General features: G+C 41.4%; 1 protein-coding gene across 1 annotated transcript in view; it reads left to right on the top strand.

Annotated features, from left to right (window-relative positions):
* Positions 1-4018: 4018 nt before the first annotated feature.
* Positions 4019-20510, top strand: part of prkcdb (protein kinase C, delta b) — a 37486-nt gene continuing 20994 nt past the window's right edge. Inside the window, exons 1-3 of the mRNA XM_084061190.1 lie at positions 4019-4222; positions 18557-18686; positions 19773-20045. Of these exons, the coding sequence (XP_083917316.1) occupies positions 18578-18686; positions 19773-20045 (382 nt within the window). The 5' untranslated portion in view covers positions 4019-4222; positions 18557-18577. The remainder of the gene's footprint in view (positions 4223-18556; positions 18687-19772; positions 20046-20510) is intronic.

Genomic DNA, 20510 nt, shown 5'->3' with positions numbered 1-20510 from the left:
AGGCTATGTCTATAGAGTAAAATCAATAAAAATAGTGGAACAGTAAAACAGGGGGGTGTGCAGTTAGCTTGGGAAGGCAATATTGAAGAGGTGGGTTTTGAGAGCGGTCTCCTTCTTTCAATTCCGGTGGCCTGTCCAGGGGGTGGCCCAAGGTGGCACGTGCCATCCCTGAAATCTGCATGTGTCACCCCAGGTGCCACCCACTATCCTAAACTATGAATGGCAGTCTGCCCAGTCAGTGGGCATTTCATTTCATTTTATATTTAATGTAGGTTATTTATCTTCAAGATAGTTTTTAAACACACTAATGAAATACACTGTAATGTTTGTAATTATAGTAGATAAGGGTATAGTGGAGACATATTCAAATGTGTGCTCATGCTTCATGCCACCGCAGTGCGCCGCATTTGGGCCACCTCAGTCAAAAAAGTCTTGCCACTGATTCATGGCATGTGCATTAGCCCCCCTCCCCCCTCTCTCTCACGCACGCACGCACGCACACGCACACAGTAGTGAAAGGAATAAAGAACAGGATATGCTGCATAAAGTCAATAGGTCACTGTCAGCATGTTTAGCCTCAAAAGGTGAGAATTGGGGAAGGAATCTCCCTGATTGTGTGCTCTCTGAAGGTTTCAGATCCACATCTAACATTACAATGCAAATCAGCAATATATTCAGTGTTAGGGAGTGTAAAAGATTTACACTCACTCTATTATAGGCTACTTTGATGTTTCTGTTCTTTTTATTTCAGCTAATTCCCATCAGGGTCACCACAGCGGATCATCTGTAGCCAATCCTACAAGCTCAGAATACTTTAGTTTGTAGATCTGCTCTATTTTCAAAAAATGGTAAGTTGGAAATGTGTCTGTATTTTGAACATTTGCCCAAAATACGTCCAACACTTTTACTGTGAAGGAGTCAGATAATTGGTGAGAATTAAACTGAATAAAATGTGCGTATATCACATTGCCAAACCGCAGACAATAATGGTTCAGAATTCAGAAGGACAGTGATGATAAGGGATATGCCGGAACTCGGGGGACGTTAGGGTTGAGAACAGAAAGAGAGGTCAGATTTAATTGGAAAAAATGATTAATATTTTAAATACAAGTCATGACGGTACCTCCCGTGGTGCTCTTTGCCTGAACATCAGTGGGAACGTACTGTTCTGTAGCAGCCTACATTGACAAGGAGTCTAACACGGGGCCTGTGTTGGCAAATAGGTTAGTAACTTTCCACGCTGTAATCTAACATCCAGATACCGTAGACGGACAGGAAACACCTGACCAAACTTTGGGGCTACGGGGGTCACTTGAACAGGAAGTATATGTCATCTGATTTTTATCCTTGTGAAACATTCCCTGTGAGGAACACACAGTAGAAGTGAAAAGTGCAGTACTCTGGGAAGATCAAATACAATCACCAGCGGGGAAGTAAACATCTGAGAGAATACCGATTTTATGGTTTCAGAACAAAATGTGCTGATGATTCAGGCCATCTCCTCTAGCAAGACATTTTAAAACAAAGGAGCAAAACACTTTGAAGTATGCTCTTGTTTTTTTCCCTACAAATGGAAAGCCACTTTGGTTTGTCTCTAAAAGTAAAGTTATGTCGTTTTTGAGTGATAACTGGTGACCCACAACCTCTCTAGTCTCTAGCCTGTGCTTTACCAGTTTCATGTCACCATGTAAGGCTAAAACCAGCCCTATTTCTGGACAGAAAACTCAACTGGCCTGGTTTATCTCATGTCCATATCAAAATATATCAATACCTTCCTCGGTTAACATCAGAGTAATACGAGAGCTCTGTCAAAGGAAGAAATAGGGACACATACAGAAAGAGAGCTTTAGTGTATGGAATATTTGCCTTGATGAAAGGACAATTTTGGTCCTCTTTATTTGTTTTTTTCACCCCCACCACCCCACCCCCTACTAACGCCCAAGCTGTTTCATTCCACCCACTCCTCTAATTATTCACTCTGATGTTTGCCCTGGAAAGGCTGGCACCAGTGGGATGGCACAAACAGACATCACAACAGGAAGTGTCTGGATACCCTTCCCTTCCCTGATGTCTGCCACACTAGACTCTGCAAAATAGAAACCTCCTTCACGCTTCTCATTGTGAACCCAGTAGTCAGACTTCCAACATTGTACTACTTTAGTTCTTCTTATATCATTTACAGATTACCTTGTTGAGGCCAGACAGTAGCAGATCCACAAGCTCGAAATGCAGTGCTTGTTTTGAGCTTGTAGATCTGCTACTTTTGATATTTTAGAATTTGAATCCTGAAAAGTGACAGTTTTAGACATATGAGGTTTCCACCCGGCAGAGACGATATAATGCCATATACCAGATTAAATTTCTGTCCTATGACACATGCCATACATCAACAGACTCTCAATTCACCTGACCTGTCTTTAACGGCGAATAGAATCTAGCACAACCTCAAATGTATCCAACAACTTAACTGAGCATTCAACCTGAACTTACTCATTCACCACAACGCAGAGGACAACAAATACAACTTCTATTTTTAAGACCTGTACCTAAGTTTGAAGTTTGCAGAAACATTACGTAGGTGTGTTTCTTGTGACACTGGCTGTGCGGTTGCGGTCATCGACAACAACAGTGGTGGAGTGTACTCTAATCACTACTAAACACACCCCAGGGGGGGCAGCCCTTTATTAGTGGCCGGCTCTTTTGTCTGAACAAGCTTGGCAACAATAAGCTCATGGTCCAAATGCTTGTGGCGGAGATGACGACTTGCGTAACACATCTCACTGAAAATCCATGTCAGCAGCGTTTACGGCAAATAAAAAGGAGTGTGTCATTGGCATGCTTAAAATAGCCCTATAGAGAGGGTGAGGCAGATTGTCTAAATTTACTGGGCCGGTCTGTCTTATAGCCTCTGTGTGGAGGGGTTGGGGCTATGGGCTTGATGAGTCAGCACCACGTGGTAGTTTCCCTATGTGTGGATGAGGAGGAGGAGGAGGAGGGGGGGAGGAAAAGAGGAATGGACCATACATAGTTGTTGCCAGATTTTGCGTGAGAAATGAGCAACCAGGTCTATGAAAACACAAGCCCAAAAGAAGTGACTATAGGTCCCATGAGCACTTCAAACCTATAGTCTACATTGGCTATTTTCAAAGCCAATGTAAAAAAAAAGTGCTAAATGTGGAATATTTTGGCACAAATTATAATTTCAGATGGGGGTCTGTGGACAAATACTGTACACATCAATGTGGGGGTTCTTGACATGAAAATATTTGAGAACCTATGGTTTAAATGATAATTTAAAAAACTGGAAACAAGCCTAAATAATTGCAACTACACTTTAGAAACAAGCCCCAAAAAAATCTGCAAATACCAATATTTACAAGCAACTTTACAGAAAAACAAGCCCAAAGTCGCTTATAATAAGCAGACCTGGCAACACTGACCATGCAGGACAGTCAATGTAAACCTATTATATGTGTGATGGAACATTCCCAGAAACTAAACTGTATACTCTGGCCAAACCTGTTTGCAAACTGGTTCACTGAACCTCTTCTTTCTTATGCATAATTATGTTGTGGGCGAGAAGAACTGCTGGGAGAATTTTAAAGACAAAAAGAAAGTTAAAATAAAAATACATTAAAATAACTTCTTTTTTTTTTTTAATAAAAAATGTTTCTGTCACCATCTGTCCAGTTCTGAAACCTGTGATGATGTGACTAAACTGATTCTGATAAGATATCAGACAAGTGGTAATTGTTAAGCCAAGAGAAATGTCAGAGATATGATGATCATATCCATTATCGACCTTTTCACCCCTTCAAACCCACACACCCCTCCTTTTTCCACACTTCTCCAACTGAACTTGGGAATTCACCTGTCGACGTCATACAGTCACAGCGCGCGCGCGCGTGTGCGTGTCCGTGTGTGTGTGTGTGTGTGTGTGTGTGTGTGTGTGTGTGTGTGTGTGTGTGTGTGTACTACTGCCCCGCAGCTACCTACGACAAGACGTGTGAGAGAGAGAGAGAAAGAGAGGAGGAGAGAGAGAGAGAGAGCTGGAGCGAGCGAGAGAGAGAGACTGAACACACACTTCCTCAAACACAATAAAGATTGTACACTACAGTGTGTAAACACCGTGCCAGGAGAGAGAGACCCGTGACCAACACTAACTGGACTTCTTGTGTTGTGACTGAGCTGACGGACGCCTTTTCAAAGTGACGTTAAAAAGGTAGGTTTTGATCCTTCATGTATTTGATGAACTGTGAGAGATTTATTGAACTTTCACGTCACTGGAACTGGGCGACAGACAGTCATACAGACAGACATACAGACAGCTCCTGCTTTGCAGAGCAGCGTGACTATCAATGTGTCTGAAGTTGTACGGACTGTTAACAGATTTTTAACTATTTAAAAACAAAACAAAAACAAATACATTACCAAACCGATAAACAATTGGTAAATGGTTAAAGTAACCTACATACTCCGTACATCTTCCATGTGTGTGTTTACGCGGTATTACTATGAATCAGCCTCAGTCTTTAGAAACAGACGGAGGTGAAACGACGTAGGATTGCCTTGTGTGTCAGACGTCCGTCTGTCGTGGAATGTTTCCACTGTGTGTGTGTGTGTGTGTGTGTGTGTGTGTGTGTGTTGTCGTTATGTAAGCCACGTAAAACCTTCATTCATCTTGTTGGCTTGGAGATCTATTATTCTGTTCTTTCCGGCACTAGAGCAGCAGCACCACACAATCAAGTTGTTGTCTAGGGTTGAAACGTGCGTGTGTGTGTGTGTGTGTGTGTGTGTGTGTGTGTGTGTGTGTGTGTGTGTGTGTGTGTGTGTGTGTGTGTGTGTGTTCAGCGGTGTGTCCAAAGTCCACATAGTTCTGAGCTCCTTCCCTGTACAACCTGTCACATACAGCCAGTATTGGAAGAAGTACTGACATTTTTTACTTAAGTAAAAGTATCAATACCACAAGTAAAAGTCTGGTGTTCAAAATGTATCTGAGTAAGGGTACAAAAGTGTTGGCATCAAAATATACCTAAAGTACCAAAAGTCAAAGTATACTCTTTATGCAAAATGTCCCATTTCACAAGTTAAAATGAACTTGTAAGAGTAAAAAGTACAATATTTGCCCCTTGAGGTGTAGTGGAGTAGAATTAAAGGTATTGGACATTGTAAATATTCAAGTAAAGTAAATATACCTTTAACATTTTACTTGAGTACATAGTACAGTACTTATACACCACTGCATACATACAGCCATGTCCATGGTCATGACTCATGACACTTGACTGTGACAAGTTGGAGTCTGTCTGTTGTGCTTGTCAAACAGACATGTTGAGTCAGTGTGTTCTTCCTCATCTTATATTTTGATTGATTTATCGTTTGCAACCCATAGTTAGGCTACAGGCAATGTTAAAACAAATGATAAGGATGCATTTAGAACCCCCTCAAGGAACCCTGAGAGTCCATGGGCTGGACCCCGCTTTGACCTTTGTGCCAGGGACCCCCAGAAGAGAAGATTTGTGTTAACAACTTTCAAGATTTTTCTTTTTTTTTTCAAAAAATAGCAGGGAGCTTGTATATCTGCTAATTTTGAATAGCCAACGTATAAATAAATGGATACAGTGGTTAAAATAATTGTGATGCTGTATTAACACATTTTGCGGGGACCCCCTGGAATCCCCCCAAGGACCCCACTTTGAGAACCACTGGATATCTGTATGTGGAGGTTATAGCCTGCATTCTTGAGGCAGAAAAGCCCCCCTGTCTTCTTTAGTTACCCTGTTATTTATTTTTAAATCTAGTAGTTACAAATATGTACATGTATGTATGTATGTATGTATGTATGTATGTATGTATGTATGTATGTATGTATGTATGTAGTATGTATGTATGTATGTATGTATGTATGTATGTATGTATGTATGTATGTATGTATGTAGTATGTATGTATGTATGTATGTATGTATGTATGTATGTATGTATGTATGTATGTATGTATGTATGTATGTAGTATGTATGTATGTATGTATGTATGTATGTATGTATGTATGTATGTATGTATGTATGTATGTATGTATGTATGTATGTAGTATGTATGTATGTATGTATGTATGTATGTATGTATGTATGTATGTATACATGTAGGATGGTGGGTATTCCATTTGTTATCCTCTGAGTCTGGACCAAATAATACATCACATCAACATTGTACATAAAGGGCTTATTCTATTATATCCACCTGCAAATGTGTGTGTGTGTGTGTGTGCAGTGGTGTGTCAACATTGGTGTGGTCTGGCCTTGTTGTGACACCTGCTCACTGAAGACTACTCAAGTAAGACTTATCCCTGGTTCACACACACACACACACACACACACACACACACACACACACACACACACACACACACACACACACACACACACACACACACACACACACACACACACACACACACACAGGTAGTTTTACTGAGGTTACGTTTAGGAATAAGGTTAGGTTTAGGCATAGTTTTACTGAGGTTATGGTTAGGTTTATAGGCATAGTTTGACTGAAAATGGTCCTCACAACTTATATTTCTCATATTCTACTATACTATATCACAAATATAGTAATACACACACACACACACACACACACACACACACACACACACACACACACACACACACACACACACACACACACACACACACACACACACACACACACACACACACACACACACACACACACACACACACACACACACACACACACACAGATTTTGCTATGATGTGGGAGGATTTTGAGCCTTCCCCGGTCTGCCTGGGGAACATTCCACCTGTGAACATAATGAGGAGGAATTCAAGATGCAATACCGTGTCACACCACTGTGCCACTCCAAGGTGTCCTATTAATACCATCTTAGTGCTTTATTGCAGTGGTTCTCAAACAACAAGATTTATGTTAAAATTATTCACTTGTTTGTTTTTTTTCTTCAGAAATTGCAGATGTACAAGCTTGCAGCGCGGCATAAAGTGACACGCTGTGAGCTTTTAGATCTGCTATTTTTGAATAGCCAACATGTAAATGCATAAAGTGGTTAAAATGATTGTGATAATACATTAACTGCTGGGGACCCCCTGGAACCACCCCAAGGACTCCTAGTTGTCCCCGGGCCCCACTTTGAGAACCACTGTGAAATGCCTAAATTGTGAATTGTATTGTGCGCACACACACACGCACACGTACACGTACACACACGCAAATAGACTCTTATCTCTCTTTCTTTGTCAGCCCCCTAAATCTAGCTGGGAAGCAAGACGATAGTCTGGCAATGCCAGCCAGGCTACCCTAAATCACCATACACTGCTGTGCCTCTTCGGATTCTATTTTGTGTGAGGCTTGTGTTAACTGAGGCTTTGTGAACTGTGAGCGAGGCAGAAATGCACACCACTCTTAATGCAAAAGGGAAGTGCACACACACACACACACACACATACACAGGTACACACGCACGCAGTCACACACACACAAGGACACAGTGGTGGGATTCATTCCATGGCTATGCTTGCTGCGTGCAAGTACAGCAGTTTTGAAGCAACGCTGCACTGTAACATCTATGAGTCCGTTTGGTTCCATTTGTACGCTTGTCAGAGTTAAATTAATTAACGCTGAGGAATTCTACTGTCGTGTGACAAGATTGACAAGACCTAGATAGGATTTAGTTGAACTTGTCTGAGCCCATTCCACTGCCAAATTCAAACAAAGAGCATCACTCAAGAACTATTCTAACACCGAGGTGTGTTGCTGCTAATAATGGTGACATTTGTGTCTTCAGAGGCTGTGGTTTTTGCAAGACAGAAATAAAAGCGAGTACCGGTACTTAGTGTGCACCTTCCGGCAGGCATTTATCAACTGCACCGATTTGATAGTATAGGAATAGGCCAGTTTCTAGACACTCGGCAAAATGAAAGGATGGATGTGTCAGCTGAATGAGCTGAGTCTCAGTCACATCATCATCAGCTACAGTCGTCTGTCTGTCTGTCTGTCTGGTCCTGACCTTGAACCAGGGTCACCCCCTCTCTGATGCGCTGCTGTCTCTGATCTCATACAGTTACACACTCCCTCACTTTCCTCTGCACCACATCTCTCTGCTCCTCGTTTACTACCTTGACCTCTGTGTGTGTGTGTGTGTGTGTGTGTGTGTGTGTGTGTGTGTGTGTGTGTGTGTGTGTGTGTGTTTGTGTTTCCTGGTCCGTTTCCTGGTCCTCCAAAAGAGAAATTGTTTTATGGTTAAAAAAAAGATTTTTAGAGATACGTTTACAATTAGAAAAAGATTCAGGTTGGGGTTAGGCTTGGGATTAGACATTTAGGAGTTAGGTTTAGGGATTAGAGATAGAGTTATGCCTGATTTACACTTAGTTGCATGCCGTTGTCGTCCACCGAAAAATAGATGATATACAAGCCGTTTGTGTGCTTGCAGATCGGCTATTTTTCTGCTTTAGGCTTACAGTTAAAATGCCCACCCCCCCAAAAAAAAGAAAATGCATTCATAAAATCACCATCCTAAAATGTTGACGTCCTCACAAGTATAGTAATACAAACCTCTGTGTGCTTGCATGCATTGGGGGGGGGGGGGGGCTTGTGTGGGTTTGTGGTGTTAGACATTAACTCTGTCAGTGAAAGTAAGGAATGCTTCAAAGTCATGTAGACTCTCTCTAAAATCCATTAAAGGCAGCTTTGTTCAAGGCTATTGGTGTGTGTGTGTGTGTGTGTGTGTGTGTGTGTGTGTGTGTGTGTGTGTGTGTGTGTGTGTGACTGTGTGTGTGTGTGTGTGTGTGTGTGTGTGTGTGTGTGTGTGTGTGTGTGCGCTCGCATAAATGTCACTCTTAATGTGGTCATGTTACATGCCACCATGCCTCAACAGAAGCCCTACTGATTATACACGGAAGGATTCGACTTTTCCATCTACCGAAATGTGCTTTGCTTCATTATTACCAAGGCAAATGTTTCTTTAGTTCTTTGTATTAACCACTTAGACCCCAGCATCGGTATTGTGGGGAAAGCTTTAGCTGAAAATAGCTGATCAACAAGCTCACAACGCGACACGTTTCAGCGAAAGCTTTCCCTACAATAACAGAAAACAGAATATAAACTAGCATTGAGCCCTGAGGGACTCCGGTTACCCATATGGGCGGGGTTTAAGTGGTTAATGTGTCTGGCGGTGAAGTTGGAGATTGAAACTGAAACGGTCAGTGGCAAAGTGAAGCACTCAAATAGAAAGCTGTCCTGTCACGCATGAGTCATTTTTATAGTTGTGGGAAGTGAGGTTTGAAGAGGTTGTATATGTACTGTACCATCAGTTAGAGCAGTGGCTCTCAACCTGATTTTTGGGGGGTCCCCAGATGACAGTAAAGTGGCAATGTAAGGACTTTTAAGACCTTTTTAACACCTCGTAAAGAAAAAGACCATTAGTGCATCAAACGTAACCAACTAACTAACTATAAAAACTGGTCAAACATTGGACAAATTGTGAAATAATATAAGAAAGACGCAGAAATTGTGAAAATAGCCGGCGTTGTGAGCTTGTAGAACATTTATCTGTGGAATCGAGTCAAACTAGATGTAAGGCCTCAACTCCTACAATTCCAAGTGCTTGTTGGGTGGGGGGGTCCCTTGTTCAAATATGATTATTTTGGGGGGTCCCGGCCTGAAAAGTTTGAGAACCACTGCACTGAGTTCGAACAGTGTTTCTCAAACATTTTGGTCTCAGGGCTGTAAATACGTTTTTCATCCACGGCACCCCTCAATTATGTTGATAACCTTACATTCTATAAAGTCATATTACGGTAGGTAAATATGTCAATCGTTCCCCCTAAGATGCAGTATGTCACGAGGAATAATATGTTTTATGCATATTGAACTTGTGAAATTAAATGGGACATTCTGCACAATGAGTACTATTACTTTTTGTACCTTTAAGTATGTTTTGATGCCAATACTTTTGTACTTTTACTCAAGTACATTTTGATTATGGGACTTCTACTTGTAACAGAGTATATCTACACTGCAGTTTTGATACTTTTACTTAAGCAAAACATGTTAGTACTTCTTCCATCACTGATACTGATAAATATCATCAAAGCATTCTGTGGCACCGCTAGGCTTGTGCCATGGCTCCCACTTTGAGTTGGAGCAGTGGTTCTCAAACCTTTTCATGTCAAGGGTCCAAATTGATATGTATTTGGCTGTGGACCCCCACATGAAAATGTGTTGTGCCAGGGACCCCCAGAAGCAAAGATTTTTGTTTTAATATGTATTTGTGTTATGTATCATGCTATTGAACAGATGACTCAGCAACACGTCACAGACACACTAGAATGCTAAAGACACTTTCTTGGAAAAAAAGAGAACAGTGTGATTTTCCATGGCCTGACTCTCTGAGTCAACAAGACAATAAGAAACTACAGCAGGAGGACTGTCATAAAGCCCATTTTCATTATGCAACATGTGTTTTTACACACACACGCACACACTCGCACAGTCGTACACACACTGACTCACCGGCCGGGTTATTAGCTTTAGGCGTAATAATCTCTCTCCCTAGCTGACACAGACAGCGCCTGCTCAGGTTCTTTCTATAGTGGTGTGTGGAGTGTGTTTGTTCAGGTCTAATTGCTATAGGCCCCCCGGCTGGCTGAACGGACTCCATCCAGCCACAGTCACAGCCTGTTCCTTCTGAGCCTTACATAGGGCTGTCACCATTATGACATTTTACTTGACGATTTTAATTGTCACACAAATAAACACGATTAACGATTTCTATTATGTTTTTTTTTTGTTGTTGAACACTGAAACATGATGAATACAAATTACATTACTGTTTGGCTTTTAGGCTTTTGAAGTTGCACAGGGCAAGGGCAGATATAACAAATAACTACAAAGAAATTACATATTTAATACATTTATAATAAAAAGAATACATGATAAGTGGACAATTTTTAAATCAAAAATGTTTGAAAATATATGAACATTTTCCAACACACAAACAATTATGACGATTATGCAAAAGTTTATTGCGCTTATCTCAAATTATTGAGATCAAATTATGGCGATTATGTAATAATTGTGACAGGCCTATCGGAGACCTGTTCGGGACCCTATTACTGTTGCTCTCTTTCCCTCACTGTCTCTTCTTCTGTCGTCTCATATTACGGTCCCTCAAAACGTCAGGGGAAACGTGGGCTTTATGTGTGTGTGTGTGTGTGTGTGTGTGTGTGTGTGTGTGTGTGTGTGGGAGAACTTTAAAAGGCACTAGTGATCCCCGTCTGACCTGTCTGACGGGGGTGAAAAACAGCTCTTATTGAGCACATCGTCGCTGTCAGGCAGAAACCTCTTATCTCCATATTTTAACTTTTTGTGTTTTTTCGTAATTAATGCCCTTCGTGATCACACTATAGCGTCACACAAAAGCATCAAAAGTAGCAGATCTGTAAGCCCTGAACGTTTCGGGCTTGTAGATCTGCTAACTTTTGCAATTTGAATCCTGTAAAGTAATAGTTTTGGACATATGAGGTTTCTACCCGGCAGAGACGACATCTTGAATTGGCCCCCTAAAAAATGCTGAGCTCTGCATTGGCTTTGCTCTGAGTATCAAGTGTCTGTCGACAGTTTGGTTTTAAAAGCATTCAGTCCCAAACCCTTGCAACCACGCAAAATAATGCACATTTATTGTCTAATGGGTTATTTGATCATACCACTCTGAACTCACATCAATATTAAAACGCTGTTTTCGGCACATTAAGGGGTCACCGGCAGTAGAGACGCATCCTTTGTGTTTGATTAACAACTTGAGATGTTTGAGTTGACAGATGGAGAAACATCTGTTTTACAAAGTTGGTAAACAAACAAAGCTCATGAGGTAGAGCCATCTTATCGTCTCTGTCGGGTGGAAACCTCATATGTCCAACTGTTACTTTTCAGGATTCAAATTCAAAAATAGCAGATACTGTACAAGCTTGAAACGTGCATTTATAAATAGATGGATAGGATAGCTTAGTAGATTGACAGGAAGCACTATCTGGTCATCTAACTCTTCTATAAATACATTTGAATTGATGAGCAGAACTCCTCCTGTCGCCACATTGTATGTGTTTATTATTTAGCATTGTTGTCAAACCAGTTTACCCTGCGGTTTCTTCTGTCATTGCTGCCGACAAGACTATGCCGTCATTTCTAGACGAAAGGCACATTGTCACCTTCTTGAAATAATGGCCTACGTAACTTTTTGAAGACATTTCTATTTTTGCCTTAATCGTCTCTTCATGCCGCTGGCCATTTTATGTTGCCTACTGTAAGTCAAAGACAATGTGACTTGGGCCAATTTCTTTTGGCCTGAGTCACATTGTCTTGTGAAGTCTGGAGTAAGTCAGTTACTCCACAAATAATTTGGCCTAATTCAGGTTTACAATTGTCATTTAATCCTCTTCTGTTACATAACTGACAGACAGTGTTATTTGTATGTCAACAGCCATACTATTGTTATAAACGTTTTGGGTGAGGGCTCTTTTTGTTCAGTTTTCTCTATTTTCTGAAAAACGTAAAAAAAATGACACAGGCCATTATTTTAAGAAGGTGACGATGATAGTTTTCAAATTTACAGTAGGTGAAAGGTTAGTTTCCATGCAGGGAATTCACCTTTCCGCCCGAATTCCCGTCGGCTTAAGGTGCAAAAAGACACTGCATTAGTAGTCGTAGCTCCTGTTTATGACATGATGGAAACATTGTGTCACGGTCACTTATCTGTGCCGGCGTCGCTGCCCTGACGAAAGGCGTATGTATGTGTTTGAGAGAAAAGCTGTCCAACCTGCCTCGCTTGCTTGGCAGCTCTGTTTAGATCACTTTACCGCATACCATACCTGTGACTCACTCCATTCAGGCTGTTCCACGTTAATGACGGCTTATCACCTGCAGACAGTAATGCACCTGTCGGGATCTTTGTTGTTCTGTGGAATCGATGTGATACAGCACATAGTTATTATTCCATTCAACCCATTAAGACCTGAGGCAGAAAATGCCTTCTAAATCAGTAGCTTAGTTTTCAAAATGATATGCATTTTCAGATGCACGGACCCTCCATCTGATTTTTTTTGTGCCAGGAGACCCCCAGAAGAGAAGATTTGTGTTAAAAAAAAGAAATATTTTCTGAAAAAACATATGTTGCTATATATAGCTAAAATCTAAAATGACAGATGCTTTCCCGGAATACAAACATTGATATCTTTCATTTTGAGATGAATTATTTCATTCTTTTCACACTGCTGTTATATTTTCCACACAGGCAGAGTTGATCGTTGAAATACAGATAATGTTTTCATTGGCATTATGAGACAAAATGAGACCAGAAATCACCAGACGACCGCAAACTTCCTCAAAGTCTCCTCTTGCTGTCCAATGCTCTTCCTTTAAGACACATGTCAGTTCCCTGTCATCACATTCTTCATGTGTACCGCCTTGTGTCATTGGGTTGTTGTGTCGCATGCTGCATACTTCCAGTATAATGCATGACGTCTCTGTCGGCTGGAAACCTCGTATGACCAAATTCAAATTCAAAAATGGCAAAAGTAGCGGATCTACAAGCTCAAAACGCGTCGCTTCGCACCACGTTTCACACCACGTTTCACACCACGTTTCGAGCTTGCGGATCTGCTACTTTTGATGCTTTTGTGTGACGCTGTAGTGTGATCAAGTAAGCATTAATTTACAAAAAAAACACAAAAAGTGTTGCCCGACAGCAACGATGAATACTTGTGTGCACTGTACTAAGTAACCCAGACACCACATCCAGGCATTCCAGGGTTTTACATTTAGACCCTGTCCTTCCAGCATCAATGCTAAAGAGTCACTAGAGGGTAACTTAATAACTCATTCATTTCACAGTATAGGCCTGTCGAAACCTCAGACTTTATTTAAAATAAAAAAGTATTGTTCGCATCGTTGCTATGAGCTGTGCAAACTTGTTCTTTTTAAAGTGTTCTTATTTACTGTTGTCAGCAACACCTCTTCAATATTGGTTTTGCGGCCTTTCACAGCTTCCCTCCAAAACTGCTTTCATTTCTGACCGAACAAGAACGACACCATTCAAAACCGAACAGAACAGGGCGGCCTCCTCGTGGCCTGGTGGCTGCACCTCACGACTGACATAGCCCTGGGTTGGGTTAGGCCAGTGGTTCTCAAAATGGAGTTCGGGGACCCCCAGGTGACGGGGTCCTTGGGGGGGGGGGGGGGGGTACCATGTGTGTGTGTGTGTGTGTGTGTGTGAAAATGTTAAACTCAAATCTTTGCTTCTGGTCCTTGGCACAAACATATTTTCAGATGGGGGTTCTCAGCCAAATACATATCATTTTAGGGGTCCTTGACATGAAATAGTTTGAGAACCACTGGGGTAGTAGGCAACCCTTTTCTAGTTGTTTCTGTCTCTGGTTCTGTCATTGAGTCTTTCTACTCACATGCACCGGCCTGCTTGCCAGCCTGTTGACCGTCTCCTCTCTTTCCTCCAGTTTTACTCTCTTGGCTCTTTTCCTCAGTCTGCCCACTCCTTCCCCGATGCATGTGCTAATTCTTTCCACTCTCTCTGGGGAACAAGGCACTCTCTTTTTTCTCAGCACATGTAGGCCTGTGTGTGTATGAAGCCTGATGTATACTTCGTCCCACGCCAAAACTAGCAGATCTACAATCTCACGACGAGTTGCATCCGCAACGCTTTGTTGTCAGCTTGTAGATCGTCTGTTTTCGGCGTTGTACTGTATGATGAAGTAGCCTATAAATCAGGCATGAGAGTTTGTTTCTGAGCCTGTGCATGTGTGTATGCAATCTTGACTGAGCTCAGATATGAACTGCTCAACAACAGTTATGTTAATGCAGTAAGTGTCATACTACTTGACTTTTAGTGTGTGTGTGTGTGTGTGTGTGTGTGTGTGTGTGTGTGTGTGTGTGTGTGTGTGACTATACACTATACTTGTGAGGACTTAGTATAGTAGAATATGAGAAATGGACATTGTGACCTTGAGGACCATTTACCTGGTCGGAGAAAAAAATTGTTTTATGGATAAGAGTTTTAGAGATAGTTTTACAATTAGAAAAAGATTCAGGTTGAGGTGTTACATTTAGAAGTGAGTTTTAGGGATTAGATAGAGTTTTGCTTGATTAAACTTTGTTGCGTGCTGGTGTGGTGCGCCGAAAAATAGCCAATTTCGGACAGAGCAGAGTCGGCACCAATTTGCGGATAGTCAGAGCAGAGGAGGTACTTTCAGTTCTGTAGAGCAGGCTTTTTCAGTGACGCGCTGCTTCACACTCACGATCAAGATTCACTGTCACGATTATGACATGTTACATGACGATTAATTGTCACACAATTAATTGCGCTTAACGATTTTAATTGTGTTTTTGTCGTTGAATACTGGAACATTATGAAGAGATTGACAAATGACCTAAATATACAAAGCAATGACTGACATATTTAATTACTTCATACTTTCAAAAAACATGAATAGTGTACAACACGACGCATTGGGAGCGATCTGGTATTTCCACTACTGTTGGAAAATGTATGTATAAACATTTTTCAACATAAAAATAATTGCTATTATCTCAAATAATTGTCATTATGTGTAACAATTGTGACCAATTCACACCTGGTAGTTGCCCAGTGCCCACAGTCCATTTTAATTTCTTTTTCTTGCAAAATCTGGCACCACTGCTTGTAGTTGTCCACAGTGCCACCAGTCTTCTACTCATGGCCACAGTGTAGCTCCACCGGAGCCATTCTAAAACAGCCAACAGAGATTTTTACATTCTTCTTTATGCTCCTGTTTCCGAGAAGCCTCCTGTTTAAGAACATAACATGCAATTAACTTTGTACAGTGGGCCGATCCAAGCAGGAATGGCCCTGAAGATAGTGTAGGGCCCAACCCACTGTACCTTGTACAATCTGAATAGAAGGCCTACACACACACACACACACACACACACACACACACACACACACACACACACACACACACACACACACACACACACACACACACACACACACACACACACACACACACACACACACACACACACACGCACACACGCGCACACGCGCGCACAAGCTATTTCACTGCAACATTTTTTCCTTTTTCTCCTTTGTTTTGTATTTGTAAGCCAAAAAGTGACATGTGTTCCCTGCTCACACAGTAAACTCCTGAACGTTAATTGAACTCTGTATGTGTAAAAGTAGATATACTGTACACTGTTGAATTGCCTTTTTTTTTCATCAAACAGTTTTTTTTTATCAAACTACAGTTAGTTCTGTTGTCAAACTGAGCCGTTATTTGTTGGCATTGATCTTGTTGCTGAAACAAGTCAAGAAGATTATGTTATAAAGCAAAGCTACAAGAGAGCTAGCTAGTTAAGTCACAAAAAGTACTGTGTGGAAATTCTTGAAGGAATTCTGTGGGATTTCGCTGCTGCTTGGGGAATTAGGATGTAGGCTAATCATTCGCCCTCTTGGGCACGCTAGCCTGTGTGACGCAACAGTTAATGGTATAATAAAATGCTTGTGGATTAATGTTTGTTTGTACGGTTCCCTGAAGCTTGATACAGTAGGCTTCCTCTGGAGACATTCAATTATAAGTTAAGATGCTGCTTGCAACACAATAATAGCCTAAAGGGCACTATAGCCCCGTAAATGGGCAACGCCACTGAATCACAGCTTTGATACAAGTTATTTACTGTACCATAAATCAGGGGTCTTCAACAGGGGGTCCTCAAAGTTACTACAGGCGGGCTCCCAAATCTTTGTGTGATATGATTTTGTTTTTTACATTAACCACTTGAACCCTAGCATCTTTCTGAGGAGAACTTTAGCCAAAAATAGCTGATCTACAAGCTCACAACGCCTCGCGCTGAGAGGCGTTGTGAGCTTGTAGATCGGCTATTTTTGGCAAAGAGGTTTGGTGTAGAGGGGAAAAAAGAGCCGACCAAGTAACAAAAAAAAGTTTAATCTGACAAAACACAATTTTATACAATATAGAGGGGGTCCCTGCTTCATCTCTCTCTCAGCTAGGGGGTCCTTGGCCTGAAAAACGTTGAAGACCCCTGCCATAAGTTATGTACCATAGGGGAATTTAGTGTCCAGTGTCCCCCATAGCATCGGCTTTGGATGCTGTCAATGCACTGAATGGGACATTATCACGTTTAATCAGACTATTGATTGAGTGAGACGGCTCACACAAACTTCATAACGTTCGGCTTAACCCATTAAGACCTGAAGAAGCATCTGTGTCATTTTTAGATTTTAGCTAAAAAGCATTATTTTACACTTTTGCTATTCAAAAATAGCAGAAATACACTCGCTCATAGCGCGGCACCGAGTGCCATGCTATGAGCTTGTAGATCTGCTATCTTTGAGAAATCGTTAAAATTTGTGCAAATCTTTGAATATATATATTTTTTAACGAACATTTATAACTCAAATCTTTGCTTCTGGGGGGTCCCTGGAACAACGTATTTTGAGATGGGGGTCGGCGGCCAAATACATATCATTTTGGGGGTCCTTGACATGAAAAAGTTTAAGCACCTCTGATATAGAAACATACATTTTTTCAGAAAACTTTTGGGATTTAGGAGACATTTGTAGAATCGGCCTCAGGTCTTAATGGTCTTAATAAAGACGGCGCGCCTCCGTCGCGGTCCAAAACTATACTTTATACAAAACACCTACTGAGCCCCGTCGGTCAGTATCTCACCTACTTAGACCAATCAATAGTCTGATTAAACGTGATAATGTCCCATTCAGTTCATTGACAGCATCCAGAAATGGGTGCCAATATCAAGTGATTGTACTGCTGTGCTCCTTATAGGTAGAATGTTTGGTTTACATTGATTTAAATACTGTATCTATCTATCTATCTTACAGTATCTATTTACCTACCTACAACTGCTCTACTGTCTTTGGCACCTGAATCAATAAAGCTCTTATCTCATCTCATATATCACACTAACCACTTAAAATTGAAACCAGTTATACTTGAAAATCTTTTTCAAAATAGCAGATCTGCATGCGCACAACGTGGTACATCCTGTTTGAATTCGTTTTTGAAAATGTCGCCTTTTTAATGACATGCCCATAGTTGGGATGCCAGGTTGAAAGTGGTTAACGTAACTGAACATATTAACATAACCTAAACATTAACACGTTTAACATGAACACGCTAACCCGACCTAAACGTTCACACAGGAATATTCTTTCTGGAACATTGGTCTGGATCATGTAATCTTTAGGGCAAAGATTTAGGTTTATTACGGGTCCATTTTGGTTCCATTTGTACACTCAGAGTTACAGACCTGTAAGGGTCCATTTCCTCTCAACTTAGTCTCAAGTAACGCAGAGGGTCCCTGCACCCCACTTTGAGAACCAGTGAAGTATATATATATAGAAATCGTTAAGGAACCGGAAAATCCTAAAGGATCCCAAGCCAAGCCGTTACTGATCTTCTGACAGTCCATCTATCTGTGTGTGTTTTTCAGGAGGCTGGGTGAAGGGTCACCATGGCACCCTTTCTGCGTATAGCCTTCAATGCCTACGATATGGGGGCACTGCCCCCTTCTCCTACCCCTCCCATCTGTGCCATCAAGATGAAGGAATCCGTCACCACAGGTACATGATGGGACTGGACTACACACACACACACACACACACACACACACACACACACACACACACACACACACACACACACACACACACACACACACACACACACACACACACACACACACACATAAATGATCACTTTTTCTGTCTGCCATTTTTTGCTTTGTTGTATTTAAAAACAACTTCAAGAGTTAATTTACACATTTTCTTGCTTTTCCGGTGGAAAACCTTGTACTGTAAGTCCAAAACACTTACTTTTCAGGAAATGGAATAAAGAACGGTGAATGAAATGTAGTTATTATTTAGTCTCAAGCTCTTGTTAATACTTTTCATTAATTGGTTATATATTTTTTACATCCCACATACAAACAACTTTCACTTTCAAAAATAGCAGATCTACAAGCTCACAACAGGCCGCAACACGTTGTGTTGTAAACTTGTAGATGGGATTTTTGCTACTTTTGTGGGACACTTGTAGTATGATGAATTATGACATTCATTTATGAAAAAAACATAAAAACTGAAATATGGAAAAAAATACAAGGTTTCTGCCTGACGGCAACCATTTGTAAAGGCCAGACAGCACCAGTGCAACTAGTCGCAACTCCTTGCAACAAAACAGTTTTAAGGCCTTTCCACCAATGCAACTCCTTGCAACTGCCATTGGGGATAATGGTTGCAAGGAGTTGCATTGGTGTGGACTGGCCTTAACGGTGAGATTATACCAAATGTTCCAGTAGAAGCCCCCAGTGCTACTTTATCATTCATTTAAAAATTAATGGGACCATAATTTATTAAACGCATATCATGATAATTTAAAAAAAATACTTTAAACTAGCAATTGAAAACATAAAGTATATTTAAAAATGTTTACTAATACAAAATAATAAAATGAAGTGTAAAGTGTAGCCAAAACCTCATTCACTTGAATGCAGTGTTAGTTTTTCAGCATCCAGCAGAAGGGGAAATAGCGACACCTGCCAGGCCATTAATGAGAACTGCAGGGTAAACTTCCTTATTGGCCTCATTTTAAAAACCTGACGCTTGCTGCCTGGTCACACTCTTCCTCTCTTTACCGACCGCCGCCAGAGCGAGGTAAGACCCTGGTGCAGAGGAAGCCCACCATGTACCCAGCGTGGAAGTCCACCTTCGACGCCCACATCCACGAGGGCCGGGTGCTGCAGGTGGTCCTCATGCAGACGGCCGAGGAGCCCCTGGCCGAGGCCACGGTGGGCGTGTCGGTTCTGGCCGAGCGCTGCAAGAAGGCCAAGAGCAACGGACGCGCCGAGTTCTGGGTGGACCTGCAGCCGTCCGGCAAGGTCCAGATGGCCGTGCAGTTCTTCATAGAAGATTCCGAAGCAGGTAAGACTTAAGAATCTAGAGAAACCTAAATTGCACACATGTAGGGCGTTACAGCAGTGTTACAGCGGTGTTTAACACTTGAAATGGCCATAACTCGGTGACCATTGCTCTGATCAGTGCAATATAGCAGTGCAATATAGCATTATTTAACTGAAATATGTGAGTGGTCCAGAGCAAAAAAAAAAAAGTTGAGAACCACCGATCTATTCCTACCCCACAGCTACCCTTATTCCATTCTCTTACTTTATCCAACCTCCACTAAACTCATGTTTTGTATCTTATGTATGAGTGAGCAGACACATGTGATTATATGAGCACTTTTCCTAATAATGATGACTCAATCAGGCAATCCCGTACACTTCCCCTTCTTGAGATTTTCTGTGGAATTTCTTGACGTCCGACTTCACATTGACAATGACACATCATCATAGGTCACCAGATCATTAGTGCACTGTTCCGACGAAG

This window comes from Gymnoscopelus microlampas (assembly GCF_963454915.1).
Source record: "Gymnoscopelus microlampas genome assembly, chromosome: 7".
In the NCBI taxonomy this organism is placed as follows: Eukaryota; Metazoa; Chordata; class Actinopteri; order Myctophiformes; family Myctophidae; genus Gymnoscopelus; species Gymnoscopelus microlampas.
Note: the sequence above shows the minus strand (reverse complement) of the source record. Positions and strands in the feature narration are given on the sequence as shown.